At 45.3% G+C, this 19,657-nt stretch overlaps 1 protein-coding gene across 1 annotated transcript in view; it reads right to left on the bottom strand.

Moving 5' to 3' along the window:
* Positions 1–12,269, bottom strand: part of Prtg (protogenin) — a 115,220-nt gene extending 102,951 nt beyond the window's left edge. Inside the window, exons 1-2 of the mRNA XM_050124416.1 lie at positions 11,821–12,269; positions 9,606–9,908 (exon numbers count right to left, since the gene is read on the bottom strand). Of these exons, the coding sequence (XP_049980373.1) occupies positions 9,606–9,908; positions 11,821–11,899 (382 nt within the window). The 5' untranslated portion in view covers positions 11,900–12,269. The remainder of the gene's footprint in view (positions 1–9,605; positions 9,909–11,820) is intronic.
* Between the last annotated feature and the right edge of the window lie 7,388 nt (positions 12,270–19,657).

Below are 19,657 nucleotides of genomic sequence, written 5' to 3'. Positions count from 1 at the left end.
AAAAAAACCAAAAAAAAAAAAAAAAAAAAAAAAAAAAAAAAATCTCTCAAGAAAAGCTGTGCGACCCCCTCTTTTCAATTTTTCTGAGATAAGGTTTCTCTGCATTATAGCCCCAAGCTATCTCTTTCTAGACCAGGCTAGCTCCTACAGGTCCAGCTGCCTCTGCCTCCTCAGTGCTGGGATTGAATGCATGTACCACCACAGCTAGCATATTTTTTTTTAATGCTGACATCAAAGCATTTTTTTCCTATTCCAAATCCACTTAGAGGTCAGTATTTTAATCTGAATTACTTAAAACCCCATCAAAGAGACTCACACTAATTCAGGCTGAAAGCTGGGGGAAATTAAACCTTACCATATTAATAGACGCTGAGGGCAGCGGGGTCATCTGTTCTACACAAAGGTGTTAGTAAAGCTCTCAAGAGAAAATCTCAACTATATTTTTAAAATGCTGAATTGATATACATCAGAATTTACCATTAATATTTATAAAACTGTATCTCACGTGTGCAAACTTTCAAAGACGCATAGCAGTATAGAATTGAACAGTTCTAGAATCTTAAAAATAGGGGTGGAGAGATAACTGACTCGTGGTTGAGAACACTTGATGACCTGGGAAATTCACAACTGCCTACGACAGTTCCAGAGGCTCTAACACCCCCATCTTGCCACTATGGGAACTGCATGCACATGGGACATATACATACACACAGGCAAACCCCATGCACATAAAATAAAATCATAAAAAAATAAATCATAAAAAAAACTTAGTCCTAGCCAAGCTGGAACTAAGAGATGTTGACAAAGTGAATTCTTGCTTTGGAGAAAGTCCAGGGTTTAATCCCTAGTACCACAAAAATAAACATAAATAAATAAAGCACAAGGATCTAAATTATCTGTATTTGGCTTTAAGCCTCCCATAAACAAAATACAGAATGGTGCATTAAATACTAGCCAATACTATCAAGTAATTTTAATATTCTTCTCAGGGACTTAAATGGCTCTAGTATAATGGGGTTGAACAAAATCTTATTGAGAAGAGAAGAGAAGAGAAGAGAAGAGAAGAGAAGAGAAGAGAAGAGAAGAGAAGAGAAGAGAAGAGAAGAGAAGAGAAGAGAAGAGATGGAGGGGGGGCAGGGAATAAAGTGTCTGTTGCACAAATATGAGGACCCAAGTTCAGATCTCTCACCCTCACATAAAAGCCAGGTACAAGAGCATGCAGTGTAACCCCAGAACCAGGGAGACACATGCAGAGGGTCTCTGGGGCTCACTGGCTAACTGACTCCTTAGTTAACAAGCTTCAGGTTCAAGGAGTTTTCATGTCTCTAAAAACAGAAAGAGGCTAAAGAACACACAAGATAATTGACCTCTGGCTCTACAAGTACACACAAACACATGTATCCACAGGCATACCCATGAACATGTACACACACACACACACACACACACACACACACACATTCCCACTCTCACAAACAACATCTTGAGAAAGATGAAGACAGAAATCTACCAGATTCCTTTCCTGTCACTAATAAGTAATCTAAAACAAATATTTTAAAAAAACAACCACCTGAAATTTTGTCTGCAAACTTCCTTGTGGGCTGGTACACACCAGTCAAGCCCAGTGCCTTCCCCTTTACTTGATCCTGGGACCCTGGGGATGTGCTACCATCCACACCAGACAGTGGTGGCACATGCCTTTAACCTCAAAACTCAGTTTTGAGGCAGGTGCATCTTTGAATTTCAGACCAGCAGGTTCTACAGGACAGACAGAGCTACACAGAGAACCCTGTTTTGGGGAGGCAGGGGGGTGCTACCCTCCTGGCATCATTTATGAGCAGAAGTTTAAAGGCTTCTGCTCAAAACCAGAGGAGGAGACTGCAGATTTACATGGAGACTTGTGTTCACCATTCGCCCACATGCTACCACACAGCCACTGTTCTGTGGCCTGTCAGTGCCACAGAGTATGCAGAACACCCCAATACACTCTCTAGGGTAGAAGTTTCCTGCCATCCACAGAAGTATCAGTGGTCCTCACACAGGAGAGTCTGGGTTTTTCCGGTTGTCACAGAGGACCTGGGAGGCCCAAAAAGGCCAGGGATGCTGGAACACAACATGGGCGGCATCAGATGACACCACAGGAAGGCATTTTCTGGCCCAAATTTCGAACTACTCCAAAGCTTAGGAACTCTGAGAATGTCACCCACAACCAGAATTAGCTTTATAAACAGTTTACTGAGGTCTGGGGGGTATTGGTAGCAGAGATGAAATGTCCCCAAGTTTTACTACGATCTGAGTACCACAAAAAATTACAGAACAAATGCCAACAAGATGATTCAGCAGACTAAAAGGTCTTCCACCAAGCCTTAGGACCTGAGTTCAATCCCAGGCCCCACAGAGTGAAAGGAGACAACTGAGGCACGCTGTCCTCTGACCCCCACCTCCACACTCATCATGTATCACGTATGTGCACACGAATGCGCGCACACACATCATACACACACATCTAGATGAAGCTACAACAACTTTTTAATTAAAAATCATAAAACAGTAAGAAGGCTTATCCTTAGGAGAACTTTTGCAAAAGAATATGACTTATCTCATGCAGTCCTTACGGGGCTGGAAAGAGAGCACAACCTGTCAAGTGTGCACTGATCAAGTATGAGGTCATGAGTTTGATCCCCAAACTTACAAAGAAAGCCAGGCCTAGAGACACACGCTTGTAATCCCAACACCAAAGAGGCAGAGAGACAGAGCCTTGGATCTCACTGACCAGCCAGCCCAGCCTTGTCGCAGCAAACTCCAGGACGATGAGAGACTTTGTCCTTAAAGGGACAGACAGCACCTGAGAATGACTTCTAGCCTATACAGGCATGCTAATCCACATATATGTACACACACACACACACACACACACACTCACCGTATAAAGCAGAACCACAAGAGAAAATGTTTAAATAACTACAACAGGGGCTGGAGAGATGGCCTAGTGGTTAAGAGAACTGGTTAAGAGGACCTAGGTTCAATTCCCAGAACCCACACGGCAGCTCACAACCGCTGGTAACACCAATCCCAGAAGATCCAATGCCTTCTTCTAGACTTACAGATGCCAGGCACACACATGGTCCACAGAAATACACGAAAACAAAAACAATCATACACATGAAATAATTTTTTTTTTAAAAAAAAGTGTCATACAGACAGCAAACGCCTTTAATCCCAACACTCGGGAAGCAGAGGCAGGTGGATCTCTGAGTTTGAGACCAGCCAGGTCTACAGAGGGAGTTCCAGGACAGCCAGAGCTACACAGAGGAACCGCATTTTGAAAAATAAAATAAATAAAACAAGTGCCACTATAGTTTCATAAATAAAGCATTGAGAAGATTATCTTTTCCACATGCCAGGCACTAACCCAGTGTGAAACAGTGCCCACATTCCCCCAGTCTCTACATTAATCCAACTGCTGTCAACATTGAAGCTGCCAAACATACATCTATAAACACTCTGGAAAGGGCAAGGCCTCCAGAAACTAAGGAAACAAACATTTTAAATTCATGCCTTCTGCTTAGTCTGTAAGAATTTGGCTTTTTAAGCCTCATCAAAAGCAGTTTTTAAGATTCAGAGGTTTTTGGTTTTTCTAAAAAAAAAAAAAAAAAAAAAAAAAGTAAAGAATTTGTAAGGTTAGTGTGAGAGATGTTTGTCAGGATAGTGCCTCCGCCCTCTGCAAGCCCAGCCCAGCATCACAGCCCTGGAGAGGCTGTGGTCCATGTCTGAGCTGCTTTGCACATCATCTCCATCAACTGTGTCTGTGATGCTGCCAGGTAGGGAACTGCGAGCATCATGCCAATGACGACATCACCAGCTGCTTCCTTTCTTACGGACCAAGGTGTAAGCAATGCATTTAAAGACACTTTATAGCAAAGGGGACAGGCAATATAAAATAGACTTACTTGAGATGTTTTTAGAATTTGTTTATCTGTTTTTCGAGACAAGGTTTCTCTGTGTAATGGTCCTTGCTGTCCTGGAACTTGCTTTGTGACCAGGCTGGCCTTGAACTCACTGAGATCTGGTCATCAAAGTTGCTTTAATGTATTCCAGCAGAGGGGCTGGTTCAGCAGTTGAGCAGTTGTTTCTTGTTTTGTTTTGGGTTTGGGTTTTTCAAGACTAGAGTTTCTCTGTGTAGCCCTGGCTGTTCTGGAACTTGCGCTCTTGCTGACCAGGCTGGTCTTGAACTCACAGAGATCTGCCTGCCTCTGCCTCCCGAGTGCTGGGATTACAGGCGTGTGCCACCACACAGGGCTTTTTCCCCCCCAAGATTTTCTTTTTTAAATGTTATGATGTTTTGCCCATATGTCTGTGTGAGGCTGTCAGAAGTCCTGAAACTGAAGCTATGTGTGAGCTGCACTGTGGGTGCTGAGAATTGAACCCAGGTCCTCCAGAAGGGTAGACAGATATTTAACTGCTGAGCCATCTCTCCAGCTCTGCTTGCTGCTCTTATAGAGGACCAGAGTTCAGTTTTCAATGCCCAGATCAAGATGTTCACAACTGTCTGAAACACCCTCCAGTTCCAGGGGATCTGACAGCATCCATGGGTACCAGGCATATATGCAGTGTACATACTTGCAGGCATGCGTTCACACATAAGCACAAAATAAAAATAAATATATCTTCTTCCCAAAGATAGCAAGCATGACTCTCAACATGGCTGATTATTCTGCAAGTAAGTCTTGATCAGTTCACTAAATGAATCCTAGCTAATTTCCTAGCAATGAGCCTAGCTGAACAACTCTGGCTATAAGATAAAATCCTGTCTTCTAACTGCAGTTAAAAATATGGCTTTCACAGAGGTATCCTCAAACGTATTTGATTTATTAGCTGAAATATGCATTAAGCCTAAAGTCTTGCTTAAAAGATTAGTTTTCGGCTAGTCTCTTAAATTGCTGTGATTTTTCTCAACAGACCCAGCTGTTAAATTTGGGAGCACAGATCCTCAGGGGCTGTACAAGCCCTGGCTATGAAGAGCTTTGGAATCATCAGAGACGGCTGACCAAAAGGGTATAGACCCAGGACCCTTGAGACTTCACTTAAAAAGTGGGCAGAAAGAAAACAAACACATTTGTGTGTGTGTGTGTGACATAGACCTCTACCCCCTTGCTGGATCCTGCTTTGTTTCCAATAAAGGAAAGAAGAAAAAAACAAAACAAAACCAAGAACTTTGAAAAGAGCTCGGAGGTAGTGTTACAAATGGCAGAAAATGAGACTTGAATCACACGTAAAATCAGAAAAACTGGTTCCCTGACCCAGAGATTATCAGACTCCTGATAAGCAGACCTTAAGCTGAGAGGTCTCAGCGCCCAGCCAGCCTGGGGAGAAGCCCAAGGCACCAGTAACTTAAACAGATCGTCCAAACCACGTACTCTCTAAGAGATCAGGAAGCAGGAGCTGCGTTTTATTTCTACAGGGTTGGCCGACCAGTCTCTCGAAATGTCTGTTTCCTCTTCCGAAATGCAGCAGCTTTGAGTTCAGTGTTAGAACTGCTGAATTCGGGCAGGTGACTGCTAAGAGCTCCTGTCTCATAGATATGACACTGCCCCTCAAAGTGTACAAACCCTGCTGGGACAAGAACAATGAAGAGAAATTTTGCTAGCTTGGGGTCCAGGATCCCTAATAAAATCCAAATAACTGACCTATATTTTCATGTTCTCATTCTCCTTTCACATTGCCACATCGCCCCCTTTCCCCAAACATAATGCTGTTTTCAATGCTCTTTACATTTCTAATCAAACTTTGGGTGATGGTTGAGAAATTATTCTTTAAGGCAGAAAGCCACACCTACAAAATAAAAATCCTCGAAACTCCATCTTAAACTGAAGTAGTAGCGTTTTATTCACGAAAAACATATCTTACTAAAGGCAATGCTTCTTCCCGGTTAAAAGTTACAGAAATGACTTGTCTGACTGGGCGGTGGTGGAGCACGCCCTTACCCCCAGGACTCGGGAGGCAGAGACAAGTGGATCTCTGTGAGTTCGAGGCCAGCCTGGTTTGATTTGCCTGAACAGGGAACTTCACTGGGGCTAAAATTAACCTCGAGTGTTTAAAAAAGAATTACGAAGTTAAGAGAATACTCAGGCTCTTCCATCTACAATTTCTTTTCTATCTTTGCCCAAGATTTAAAAAAAAAGAAAAGGAAAACCCTAAGAAATATAGGCCAGGTTTGTGCTCTCATCCTATCTGGAGGCTTCAATTTCCATCTTTTACGGAAAGGACACAAACAACGAGCTTCCTGTTCAGTCCTCGCTGATGGCCAGACTTTTACACATCACAGAATGCGCCCGCCTCCTCCTTTACTTCCCTTATCTTAATTTAAACTTGTTGAAATATGAGACTGCTTTAAGCACACTAATGCTCTCCTGTGAGACTTATCTTACGCCAGCATTAAGAAGGCAAGGAAGAGCGAGTCGGCTCTCTGGTCATTGGGCATCCCTAAAACATTTTAATTGCGGTGTTTATACAAGGAAGACTTAGCACTCAAGTAGGTGAAATTTTGATGTACTAAAACTCAATACATTTACATTTATAGGCCCTATTTTAATTTTCTGATTACTACTGAACGCAACTAGAAAAAGGGCTCCCCACATCCTTCCCCTCTCTTTTCTAATTACATGAAAATGTAAAAAAGGGAGGGTTAAAATGACCATCAATACAAAGGGTTACTTAAAAAAAAAGTTATATATTACTTTAACCCTATGTTTTCCTTTTTTAAAACGGGATGCCTTAGCAAAACTAAAGTAGACGCATTCTTTTGTGCTTGGGTGAACAACCGGAAAGCCAAGCCTCCAGGCCCTGGGGAAGAACCCTGCGCCGATGTGCGGGGAGATAAGGCCCCACAGTGACACTTAAGGAAGGGCCTGCTCGCTTTCGAGTTTCTGCATTCCTCAAGAACAATTCATGGCAATAAGCAACTTTGCAGAAGAGCCACATGAAAGCTGGGGCCAATGAATGAGGGTCATCTGCTCTTTATCACAGGGTAAACCTCACCCCGGCCAGTGTCTAACCTTTTAACCTTGCCGATTCCTAATTTACACATGAATAATGGAATTCTGGCCCAGAGTGCAACTTTCCGCTTCTAGCCGCTAAATTCAGAAACTAAGACTCGGGCTGTGTGTTAAAAAGCCCAAGAGTGGAGCAGATTAAAGTTTTAGATTACAGGTAGCTACCACCATCACTAAAGCAAAAGCTGCATTCGCTCATAAAATCCCTGAGAAAACAAAAGGAACACACTTGTACCCTGCAGTTATCAGCGAGTGGAAGAGCCGAGCTTTAAAAACACACACAAAAACAACAGAATGCCCACTTAATGCTCCCCTCTTCCTGCTCACTTTGGATAACATCTGCACAGGAAGAGTGATTAAAGCCCCTGTCACAAGACACGGTCTCTTAACCAACAAAACCCTACGAGTCCAGCCTTCTTATTTTTTAAAGAAAAACTTAAATTAATCCGCTGTGCGTTTTGCCTTTTAAAATTCGTAATAGTGACTGGCTGAAAGCCCCCACCTAGAGCAGGAGTTGGTCTAGACATTTATCTGGGGAGTTTGTCTGTTTCTGAAGGTCTGCGAGACGGTTCGCTGAGTAAATAAACATTTCTAAGACAGGGTCTTGATGTACAGTTCTAACTGGTCTAGAACTCCATCCCCCTGCCTCAACCTTCCACATGATGGGGTCACAGGTATGTGCCACACCTGACTTTTCAATCCAAAGTTTGTACTTAATACTATGAAGATTAGGTCATCTACTTCCCCACAATACTTTGTAAAGTGATCAATATATAATTTGGTATTATTAATAAAAAAAATTAAAGATACAAAAATGTGAAGGTACTCAAAATGTTGAAAGTTTTTTAAGTGATTGGCTGTTTTTTTTTTTTAATTTGAGTTTGGTTTAGGAGGTTAGAACTGAACCCTGACACTCATGTATGCCAAACACATGCTCTAACACTGCGTTACTAACCCATCCCCCTGGTCCTAATATTTATTCATTTCAGATTTTATTTATGGAGTCAGAAAGCTGGGTGAGCTGTGGGATTCTATCAGGCTTCTCAGGAGGTCCTGGAAGCCAGTGTGGTCCTGATAAATGTTTGTCTTTTAAGCCCTGTCCACTCCCCTCCACCACCCGCTTCCCCACAAAGGCAACATAAACTACAGTTCCTTGGCATGAAAAAGTTAAAAAAAAAAATTCCACAAATCTGAAAAGATGGGAATAGGAGAATCCCAGAGTGACTGCCCATTACACAAGACTCAAACGCTGAACAGAGCATAAGGCTAAGATGCACATTCTCCTCGAAGTGATACTGTACAGGGAAGCCAAGAGTCAATGAAAAAAAGATTTCAATGATCAAAGCCAAAGGAAGACGGTAGGGGGTCTTGGGGTGGAGTTTATCGGAAATCTTTCAGGGGTCCGTCCGTCCTTTGGCAGGGGTGGGGGCAGGGTGGGGCTTGGCACCATCTCTAACTTGCCAACATAGCTCAACATAAATCTATCCCTGCTTGTGGGTATTCTCCACAGTTCATCGTCACCACACAATTCATACATCAATCACCTCTCCAAGGCGGCAGAAACATGCCCCTGAGCCGTGCCCCTGAGCTGTAGTTAAGTCACCTGGGAAACTCAAAGCTTCAAGCTTCCCTTGTGGCGATCTCGGATAACCCACTCCCCTAAGGGTTATGTGGTTATCTCAAGAACATGCTCTTCCTGTTGTACGCTTTATGAACGGGTCAGCGTGTGTATAGTGCGAAAACCTGCCCTTTGGGGGGTTAAGAGCACGGCCAGCGCTGTAAAACTCTTCCCAACACCCCACTTTGTTGAGTGTGTCACCTGGTCACCCGAAGAGGTGGTAACCTTGTTCCCTTACCTGTCCCACACCCAGCAGCTACCAGATCAACCGCCGCCCAATGGACCATAAGGCTGACAGTTGCTCGGATGATGTTAACACAGAGGAAATCCTGAGACAGCAGAATTTATGATAACCGGAGAAAACCAGATCTCATTTGATTTCATTGGGCCTAAGAGAGGAACAGCCTCGATCTCCTTCCCTCCCAGCTGGAAAGGCCTCGAAATACTCCAAAGGCTTGAGAGTTACTGACCAAGGCCCTCTCCTACAATCAAAACGCAACACGGGCGATCTACGGCCGGCCTGAGAGATGGAAGGCTGGGCTGTAGGAAAGATTTAGCACTCAAGAGCCAGTCACACAGCAGAAAGATTTACTTGGGATTGCTTCCATTCCTCGATTTCCAAAAGACTGAGATCTTACAACAGCTCTGTTGGCACGGCCAAACTTCTTCATGTAATTCTTACAGTGTGCAACGTCTGAAATTTGGTCAGAGTCACCTGACGGTTTCAAGGCCTAATTTGGATTTAGGTCTCCACAACTCAATTTGATGAAGTCTTTGCAGATTTCTCTGCAAGCCTCCTTTAGCGCCGGCTTTTAACATCTCTGGTGAAATTCTTAATATATGTATGCTTTTAATGCTACTCATAAGCCAATAAAAAAAAAATCAACCTTCTAGTAGTAAAAACTGTTACCACCAAGAAGACCTTAAAGACTTACTTGACAATGTCAGATGAGCTTTCTGACTGAGAATGGCCCCGTATTTGTTCACTGCCAAGCACTGATAAAATCCTTCATCCGAATGCTCTCCTCGCCGGCCTTCCACCTCACGGATGTACAAAGAGCCGTTGGATAGAACCTGGATCCTTTTATTTTCAGACAGTTTTGCTCCATTTTTCAACCACGTGACCTTCACAGGACCCTCTCCGTGAGCCTGACAATCTAAAAAGACCGGGTCTTTCCTCATGACAGTTACATCCTGTGGTTCTTTCATGAAAAACAGTTCACTAAAGCCCCACACTCCTGCAAAGAGAAAGGGAGAGAAGGCGCTTTCCAGAATTACAGGTATAAAGTCATTTAGCACACAACTGTAAAACACATATTTGTGGTATAAGGCAGGTTCTCCAGGACCCTAATAACTTCCAAGGACCCTAATAACTGCAAACCCTTTCAACAAGTCAGAGTCGTCACCCTTTACAATGTCTACATTCAAAACAACACAGGAAGGTGCTGATACCTTCTATGAAGCCTAAGAATTGGGTTCTCAGGTTTCTGGCCTGAGACCCAGAATCATCAGAACTCACTAGCACAAGTCACTGGCTACTTTTACAAGCTTGTCAAAAAGATCTTGAACAGGGTTAAGCCATAAAGTCTAATTTTACAAGAAATCATTAGCAAAACTCCAACTCTGTGAACAGGAGAGTTGATTTCCTTGTCTCTGGAAGGGTTCTCGGAAACCCCTGCACCCACTCCTTTGGGAAGTGCCTTTATCTTTGGTGACAAATCACAAGTGTGCATTTTTACCCCCCATCTGCCCTTTTACAGCAGGGATGCTATCTCTGCTCCTTAAGAGAAATCCATTTACTTCATTTCTGCCTAGCCAGCTAGGTATTTAAAGGACACACAATAGACTTTGAAAAGTTGGTAACTCTGGCTGCTTGTGCACAGTGGGTGATCGGATTAGGAAACCTTTATTTCACTTTTTTCGAGCTACCAACTGTTGAAAAAAAATGCGTGACTAATTGGTCCTTACTGTCTAATAGGGATAGGAGATTGCTTAATCAACCAATACACATTTTTATCAGAGCAGAGGAAATGCTTTATCCAAGCATACACAGGTCGCTGGGCTCTCAGAATAAAGCATTTGTTGCATCTTGCATTTAGAGCAAAAGCGTGTTGATCTGGGCCAACACAAAGTTAGAGGTCTTGGTGGGAGATTTAAAAAAAAAAAAAAAAAAAAAAAAAAAAAACTTCTAATTAGTGAGAAGCCCTGACTACAAATGCCCAGCAATAATTTATCTGTTGGTAATCAACACAGATGCTGGAACTTCAGAGTCTGGAACTCCTAACTTCCACTAAAGTCTGCCCAGGGCAGCTACCCCAACAACCATGCAGCGTGCAACCACTCCGGAAAGACGCCCATTGTGTTTCTGAGCCGCATCCTACTTTGATCCTTTATCTTGCTAACTGAAACTAACTCTTCCAGGAAAAAGAAAAAGGAAAAAGAAAAGAAAGAAAAAGCAGCGCTTGTAACTTATAAATAAATAACTCAGGCCCCTGAACACCTTTTCGAATCTCCTTTTCCTAACATTCACTGTACACGTTTCTGTCTTTGAAGAAACCAAAGTTGAAGAAATGGAGATAAATAAATTTATGCAAGTTTGTGCAAGGCTAATCTGGCGGTTTCAGGGACCTCCAGCCGGGACTCCAAAGTCCTACGTGCAGAAAGTAAGTTCTATCCAGACACCTTCCTCCCTCCTTCTCTGGGGGCACAAATGGGCCACAGAACTTTCAAGCTCCTTCTCGTTGCAATTCCACCCTCCCATCTCCTTGCTCAGTTTCGAGCTGCGGAAGCGGGGGGCGCCCGGCTCCGCCACCCCGAGACTTGGGGGACTCATTGCAAACCCTGGAAATGGCAGACAACCGCGGCACCCCCTGCGCGGCGAGGCTGCCACTCAGGAAACAATATAAATAAAACCACGTGCGGCCGCGGCCCGGGACGCAGCGCGGAACCCCCCCGGCTGGCCGCAGCGCGGACAATGGCGTGAGCAGGGCGAGTGGACAGCGGCCCCGGGGAGACTCGGCCTTGGCCAAGGAGCAGCGCCCGGAGAGCGCATCCCGAGGGAACCCTGGGCCGGCCGCACCACCCGGGGCATCCCTGCCCGTCCCCCTCCCCGCGCACGGTCGCGCACACTCGCTCGGGGAGCGCGCCCACCTGGAACCCAGCCGAGCGGCGGCAGCAGCAGCAACAGCAGCAGCAGGGGCGGCATCCCCGGGCGCACGGGAGGCGCCATTCAGCGGGGCTGCGCGGGCATACTCCCGGGCCGTGCGCCCGCGCCCGCTGCTCCCGCTGCTCTTCTGAACCCGCAGCTCCTGCTGCACCCGCTGCTCCGGCGTAGCGAGGCGACGCGCCGCTTGCAGGCGCACGGACCCCCGCGCGCGCGCGCCAGGCCGCGGGGACCACGCGCGTCGAGTCCAGCCCGGGGCGGAGGGAGGCTGCAGAGGGCGGCGTAGTGGACAGCCTGGCCGGCCGGGGACTACTTTCTACATCTGGCCCCTGGGCCCCGCACGGCGAGGTCGGCGCTGCTGGCGGAGGGACACGCTGCGATCGCTAGGGCGACCCCGGGGACAGGGGGAAGGGCCCCGCCGGACAATGCACCTGGGGGTCAGGCCCCCGCCCCTCAGCCTGCGCGCCACGGCCGGCCACTGGGCCACAAAGGCCAATCCTCCTGGCCGCGGCCAGCAGCCCCCCCCCCCCCCGGCCCTTCTCCCTCCTGCGGGCCAGTTGAGGATTCTGCACGGAGGAGGGGGGTGGGGTGGAAGGATGGTGTTGAGAGACGTGGAAAGGCCGGAGACTTCTCCCCTGATGGCCCCCTGCCCATCCCCCTGCTCTGCTCACCCGCCCAGGCCCCGTTCAGGGAAGTCCAGTTCCCACTTCTGAGGCTTGTCAGAGCCCCTGGAGGCATCCTAGGGCGACACCCTCCCCCCAAAACTACCACCCACGTTTGGAGACTTCTTATCATCTCCGGTCCCATCAGATACGGCCGTGGCTTGAAAATAATCTAAGAGAGACCTAAAATTAGCAGTTACCTTTGGGGGAGAACTTTTAACTCTGCTTCAAGATAATTAAGATTTTAATGTGCGAGAACTAAGTGCATAAAGGCCCTTGTCTTGGGAGTAGAGGCGAGATCAAGGAGTTTCCAGAGTTTGATATGAGAGGCCAGACTTTGATAGGTTACCTGCTTAAAAGTTAGGCTGATGAAAGGAGACACCAGCGATGGGAATTTGTTCACAGCTCTTGGAATTAATTAAGGATAACCAGAGGAGTCGAAACGTACATTTAAAGAGGGCGTACAGGGGGGCTGCCGGGACGGAGCCTACAGAGTCTTTACACGTGGATTAGCGTTTGCTAATCCCGATCTAAATCTTTGGCACATGACGAGGGCACAGGCTAAAAGCTAACTTTAATTAAAGTCGCTGACGGAAATCTAGCCTTTGTCACTAACTGCCTTTAGCAAGTTTCAGGAATCCTTCTGATTGTGCGGGAGAGGGTGGAAGTGGGGGGTGGGGCTGGAAATCCATTAGGACCCCCGCACTACTTATCCTCAAACTTACTTTTAAAAAGTCAATCTACTTTGCAATTTTGTTTTAACCCCATGTAAAACAACAGTACCCTTGCGACTCTGTTGCTTCCAAATGCGTCTTATAATATAAATGAGTTTGAAAAATTTCTAATCCCCAGGGGAAAAAAATCATAGCAAAGGAAAAATTGTTTGGGGTACTAAAATGCAATACTGCTGAAATCTTTTAAATATCGGTCATTGAAATTTACAGAAAATGGGGTACTTTACTGTTGGCCTTTAAGCTACATTCTTGTTTGGATTGCTTTGAGAGACAGGGTCTCACTTTGTAATCCAGACTAACCTGGACATTACTTGTATGTGGTCCAGGCTGGCAGGAACAGGCTTGAGTCAGCATTCCCAGTCTGGATAGGTTTTTCTTTATTGTGTGATTATTTCTTCTCTCTCTTGATCCCAACGATCCCAAGTGCCCCTGTTTCCTGGATAAGAACTGCTAATAAGATGTTTTCATTCCGTTACACCCAGGAACTTTATGACTTGGAACCTGGTGCTGCCTGGAGGAAGGATTTTTGCACTGAATAAAATGAAGGAGGACGATACGATGTAATACATTAAACAGCCTGCTGAATCAAGTCTAGCATCCACCCCACCACACTGGACAGGAAGAGTTCCTCTGCGCGCGCGCGCGTGTGTGTGTGTGTGTGTGTGTGTGTGTGATGTCATGTTGTAAGATTTGTGGTCTGTTCAAAAGTTTTCATATACACTCATTGGCCTCTCATGGTAAACCTAGGACATAAATGTAGAGATGTTGGAAGGAAAAGGTTTATTTCACCTCACAGATAACTGTCAATCACTGAGGAAAGTCCGGGAAGGTACCTGGAGGCAGGATGCAGAGACGGTTGATGGGTACTACTTCCTGACTTGTGCAGATGTGTGTGTGTGTGTGTGTGTGTGTGTGTGTGTGCGCGTGTGTGTGTGTGCGCGTGTGCATGCAATCATCCCGGACCACCAACCTAGGGGTGTCACCACCCACAGTGAGCTGGGCCCGACCACATCAATCCTCAGTTAAGTAAACGCACCAAAGGTTTGCCCACAGCCCAATATGATGTGGGCTTTTTCTCAACTGAGTTTCCCTCCCCTGATGACAATGGCTTGTGCCAAATAGACATAAACTAGCCATCACAGATGTGCTTATTAGTAATATTTAATTTGAAGAAATAGATTTAGCCAAGGTCCCCCACTGAGAAGTGATGACTAGGGGCCAGGGTTCACGTTTTCTAATTTCCAAGTTTTACCTGCTTTTTTTGTATAGAATCTTTTCTGTCTTTAAACTTTTCTTTTTAAGCAGTTTTTCTAGAACTAGAGTTTGAAGCTCGGGCCCCATATTTACTGGGAAGCACCCTACCATCGAGTCACACACCCCTGAAGCCCCTTGTCTTTTCTATTTTGTACCATTTTTAAGGCTTACTTTTTATTTTTAGGTATGCATGGGTGTCTTTGTGTGGTTATATATTCAAGAGTCCAGGTACCCTGGAGGCCAGAAGAGAGTGTCCCATCCTTTAGAGCTGGATTTGCCTGTGTTGTGAGCCTCCCCCACGGGTGCTGTAAAGCAAACTCAGGTCCTCCGGGAAAGCTGCATGTGTTCTCAACTGTTGAGCTAGCTCTCCTTTTGTTGAGAGAAGGTCCTGTGTAACAGAGACTAGTCTTGAATGCCAGAACTTTGTGCGTTCCCCTCCCAAGGGCTGTGATTATGTCCACACGTATGTCCAGTTTATTCTGTGCTTGCAGATGAACCCCAGAGCCTTGTGCATGCTAGGCAAGTCTCTACTAACTGACCTCTATCCCCAGCCTCTCTTGTCTACTCAGCACTCAGGAAGCAGAGCAGGCCGATCTCTGTCGGTTCAAAGCCAGCCTGATCTAAGGAGCTAGTTCCAGGACAGCCAGGGCTACAGAGAGAAACTCTTGTCTCCAAAAACCAAAAACCAGACAGCAAAAAAAAAAAAAAAAAAAAAAAAAAAACTATTCCGATGAGAATCTGCAGCGTGTTTCTTTGACTAACACATTACATATCTCCTCAGGAATTGCTTTAACATACTGTTGCTCTTGCATCATATACTAGGTCCCATGGCTTCTTAAGAGCTTCCGATCCAGCTCTTGCAATGACCCAGAATTTCCATCCGGAAGCATATGTTACATACATCAGACATCTGAGTGGTAAAGCCTGGTTAGGGCTTTCTGACCCTCAGCTTCAGATTTCAATATTGTGTAAACAAGTTACTGAAGGTCTCAAACCTAATCTAGTTAATGGAAGGAGGATAACAGTGGTGAGCATGTAGCCCCTGCACCTACCTCGCCCTCTAAGTAATCGCCATCGTTACTATTTGATAAGAAGATGGTCCCAATAATGACAGATCGTCATCTTTTCAGGAAGTTCATTTCTGAGAGTCAAATCTGATTGACTTGGAGATGACTTAAATAAAAACTCCTCCAATGGTGCCTGTGTGGTTCTGAAGGAGTTAAGACATACCTGGTCTCCAGCCTCCTGAGGTTTCCCGTTAGGTAATAAAGTTTATTTTTTTATAATGGATATTTTTGTTTAAAAATAAAATTGTTTTTAAAGATTTTATTTATTTATTATGCCTCCATGTATGCCTGAAGGCCAGAAGAGGGCACCAGTTCTCATTACAGATGGTTGTGAGCCACCATGTGATTGCTGGGAATTGAACTCAGGTCTTCTGGAAGAACAGTCAGTGCTCTTAACCGCTGAGCCATCTCTCTCTGGCCCAATAATGAAGTTTATTAAGGCAACTACTTACAACTTTTTTGACTTTCCTATTCTGAAACAAGGTCATTGATTTTCAGACTGAAAAAGCAGATCATTCATTGGGCGGTGGTGGCACACGCATTTAATCCCTGTACTTAGGAGGCAGAAGCAGGAGGATTTCTGTGAGTTCAAGGCTAGCCTGGTCTACAGAGATAGTTCCAGGACAGCCAGGGCTACACAAAGAAACTCTGTCTTAGGGAAAAAAAAATAAGAAGAAAAGAAAAAGACTATGTCATATATACTGAAAGTAAAGAACTGAAGGGGCCATGGAAATGGCTCAGTTGGTAATGTGCTGCACAATTATGACCGCCTGAGTTCAGATCCCCAACACCCATGTAAGCCAGGCACAGCAGTGCACATCTATGGTCCAGACAACAAGGAGGAGCAGACAGGTGGGTCCTGGGGGCTCACTGGTGAGCCAGCCTAGCCAAATCTGTGAACTCCAGATTCTGCAAGAGACCCTGTCTCCAACAAGTAAGGTAAAGGGGCTGGAGAGATGACTCAGTGGTGAAGAGCACTTGCTTCTTACAGAGGGCCTTGTTCAGTTCCCAGCAGCCACACAGGCTCTTCAGCTCTAGGGATACAGTTACCTTTCCTGGCCTCCAGAGACACCAGGTACACACACGGTGCATCCCACATGCATGCAGGCAAAACACTGTTAGGCATAAAATAAAAATAAATAAATCTTTAAAAAATTGAGGAAGATGTCCAACAGCAGTCACTGACCTTCACTTATGTGTGCGCATGCACACATACACACACGTAGAAACCCATATACATACTTACACATACATGTACACACATATATACACACAAACTAAAATCTGAAGAAAAGTTGTGGGTTTTTTTTTTAGTTTTTTAATTTTTATTTATCTTTTTTGCAAAAACCAGAAACTAGTTTCATATGTTCAAATGGCCTGATAGCATCAAGAGAACCTACTTGCAGCATCAGGCTGTGGGGTGCTCTTTAAGGCCACTGACCCCTGAGTATTAGTTACCTGATGTGTGGATTCATGGTCTCTGGAGAGGATCACATCTCACAGACAGTTAGAAAGCAGCCAACCATGGACTTCTCAAATAGCAACTGAGCTTCCCTATATAGTTAGAAGAGCACACCCAGTGAGCATCCTGAGCCATGATCCTCACTTCAGAAATCCCTCCCAGGCAAGTCCTAGCTGCTTATTTAATTTATTTATTGTGTGTGTGCGTGTGTGTGTGTATGTGCGCGCGCGCGTGCCCACGTGCGCGCCATTGCACACAGAAGTTTGTAGTGGATAATTTCTCCCTAAAGTCTAAATAGTCTCCTTCCCCTTGCTTACATCCACACTCTGAGACCTTTCCATTTTTTGTTTGTTTTTTTTCATATATATATATGAAAAAATATATATATATTTGTTTTTCAAGACAGGGTTTCTCTGTAGCTTTGGAACTCGCTCTGTAGACCAGGCTGGCCTCAGATTGAACTTAAAGAGATCTGCCTGCCTCTGCCTCCCGAGTGCTGGGTGCTGGGACTAAAGGTGTGTACCGCCACCACCCTGCTCCTAATCTTAACTATACTTATGGAGAAGGCACAGAGATTTTTGTCTAAAGTTTTATGGCATTTTTATGCCACATAATTGGCTGTTCGTAGTCAATCACTTAGCAGCTGGCACCTTGAGGGTACAAACCAAGCTCTGATCTACTTTGTCCTTCTTACAGCATGAAGGAGAACTGCCTTGCAGTCAAGAACTAAACAGATACATTTTTAAAGATATGTTTGTGTTTGCCTGCATGTAAGTGTGTGCACCATGTGCATGCCTGTTGTCCAAGGAGACCAGGAAGAGGACATTGGATATCTGTGGAGGGGACCTCTTCAGTTCTGGAGACTGGCAAATTGCTTCTAGCTCTGGTTTCCTAAACCCTCTCTCTCAGAAACCATTCTGTAACAAATACTCACATTACAAACCCTTAGGTTCTAGCTTCCTCCCTTGTCAGCTACCGGAAGTGGGAAATACATCTTTCCTCTTTTTTAGTACTGGGGATTGGATGTAGAGCCTCATGTGTGCTAAACAAGGGCTCCACCGAAGGACAACTCCAGCCTTCTTCTTACTTTTTAATCTCAAGACAGAGTTCCCCAAGATGTATTTCCCACTTCCGGTAGCTGACAAGGGAGGAAGCTAGAACCTAAGGGTTTGTAATGTGAGTATTTGTTACAGAATGGTTTCTGAGAGAGAGGGTTTAGGAAACCAGAGCTAGAAGCAATTTGCCAGTCTCCAGAACTGAAGAGGCCCCCTCCACAGATACTGCCGTTCCTCCTCTGCTCTGCATGGCCAGTAAACCACTGAGACTGGCAATGCTGGAATGTGTGGTAGGTGGAAGAGGTAGACACGGTGACGGCCCGCCAGAGCTCAGCGCGACATTACACTACGTTAGAGACACCGAGGCACCGTTCTGATCCGCAAGTCCAGCATGAGGACCTGAACACCTATCACAACGAGATCAAAGACCCCATCCATCACAGTCCATGGCTCTGGGAAAGTCTCTGAATGTTTTAACCTCGCCTTTTGGCTTCTGTAGTTCTGCTTCTGGTAAGACACAGGGCTACAGTTGGGTCCAGAATATACAGTGTACTTGCCAGCTCCCAATAAAGACTTTCTATTGACTTAAGCCCATGTCTAGGTTGTCTTCTCTGGTGGATAACTCACAACAGCTTAATGTCTACTTTCTGGATAATTCAGTTGCATTTGATGGATGGGAGTAAGATTTACATGCAGGAAAATTAATGCCACTTAGGGCAGAGGCAGGGGGGGGGGGATCTCTGAGTTCAAGGCCAGCCTGGTCTACAAAAGGAGAAGCCCTGTCTCAAAAAAAAAAAAAAAAAAAAAAAAAAAAAAAAAAGAACAAAGAAACAATTCTGACTTAGTTACAGTTTCTAAAACGAGACCCATGCTCCATGGTTGCCATTGCAAACTCAGGCTGATTCATTGTTGCACACTGTCCCTGTCCAGGACAAGGACAGGGTGAGCTCACGTCTCACCTGATCAGACTAGGTTGAGCCTCTCGTGCTTATCCCAGAACCTCACACTGTAGAAGCAAGGACAGGCCATAATGTGTGTTTGCTAACCAAAATGGCAGTAACATCAACACCAGCAATAGCCAATCAGAGAGATCCCAGACTAGGAAAGGTCAGAAAACTTGTGGAAGGTCACACACAAGCAAATGAAACGTGCAGTTGGAAGGAGAGCTTGCCCTTTCGGCGTCTCATTGATTTGGGTGTCATTGCCTCCACTCATGCCGAGTCTGCTGCCAGGCACCTGCTTATCTTTGACAGTGTTCATTGATCTATGGTAGGCAGGATGTGCTGCCAATTGAGCCTTTTTTTTAAAGATGGGCCTCCTGTATTTCAGACTAGTCTCTAACCTGCTACATAGCTGAGGATGACCTTGTGTTGAAATAAGGGTGGCGGGGCTGCGTCCCCAACACCCCGGCCGCTTGGCTAGCTCATGCCCGAAATAACAACACACAAATTGTATTCATTTAAAGAACTGCTTGGCCCATGAACTCTAGCCCTTATAGGCTAATTCTCGCACCTGGACTAGCCCATTTCTAATGATGTGTGTAAGCACCCCAAGGTGCGCTTACCGGGAAGATTCTAGCCTAAGTCCATC

Source organism: Alexandromys fortis, unplaced genomic scaffold, assembly GCF_014885135.2.
Source record: "Alexandromys fortis isolate MF-2015 unplaced genomic scaffold, M_Fortis_MF-2015_v1.1 scaffold_22, whole genome shotgun sequence".
NCBI lineage: Eukaryota > Metazoa > Chordata > Mammalia > Rodentia > Cricetidae > Alexandromys > Alexandromys fortis.
This window is presented reverse-complemented; position numbering and strand designations above follow the sequence as displayed.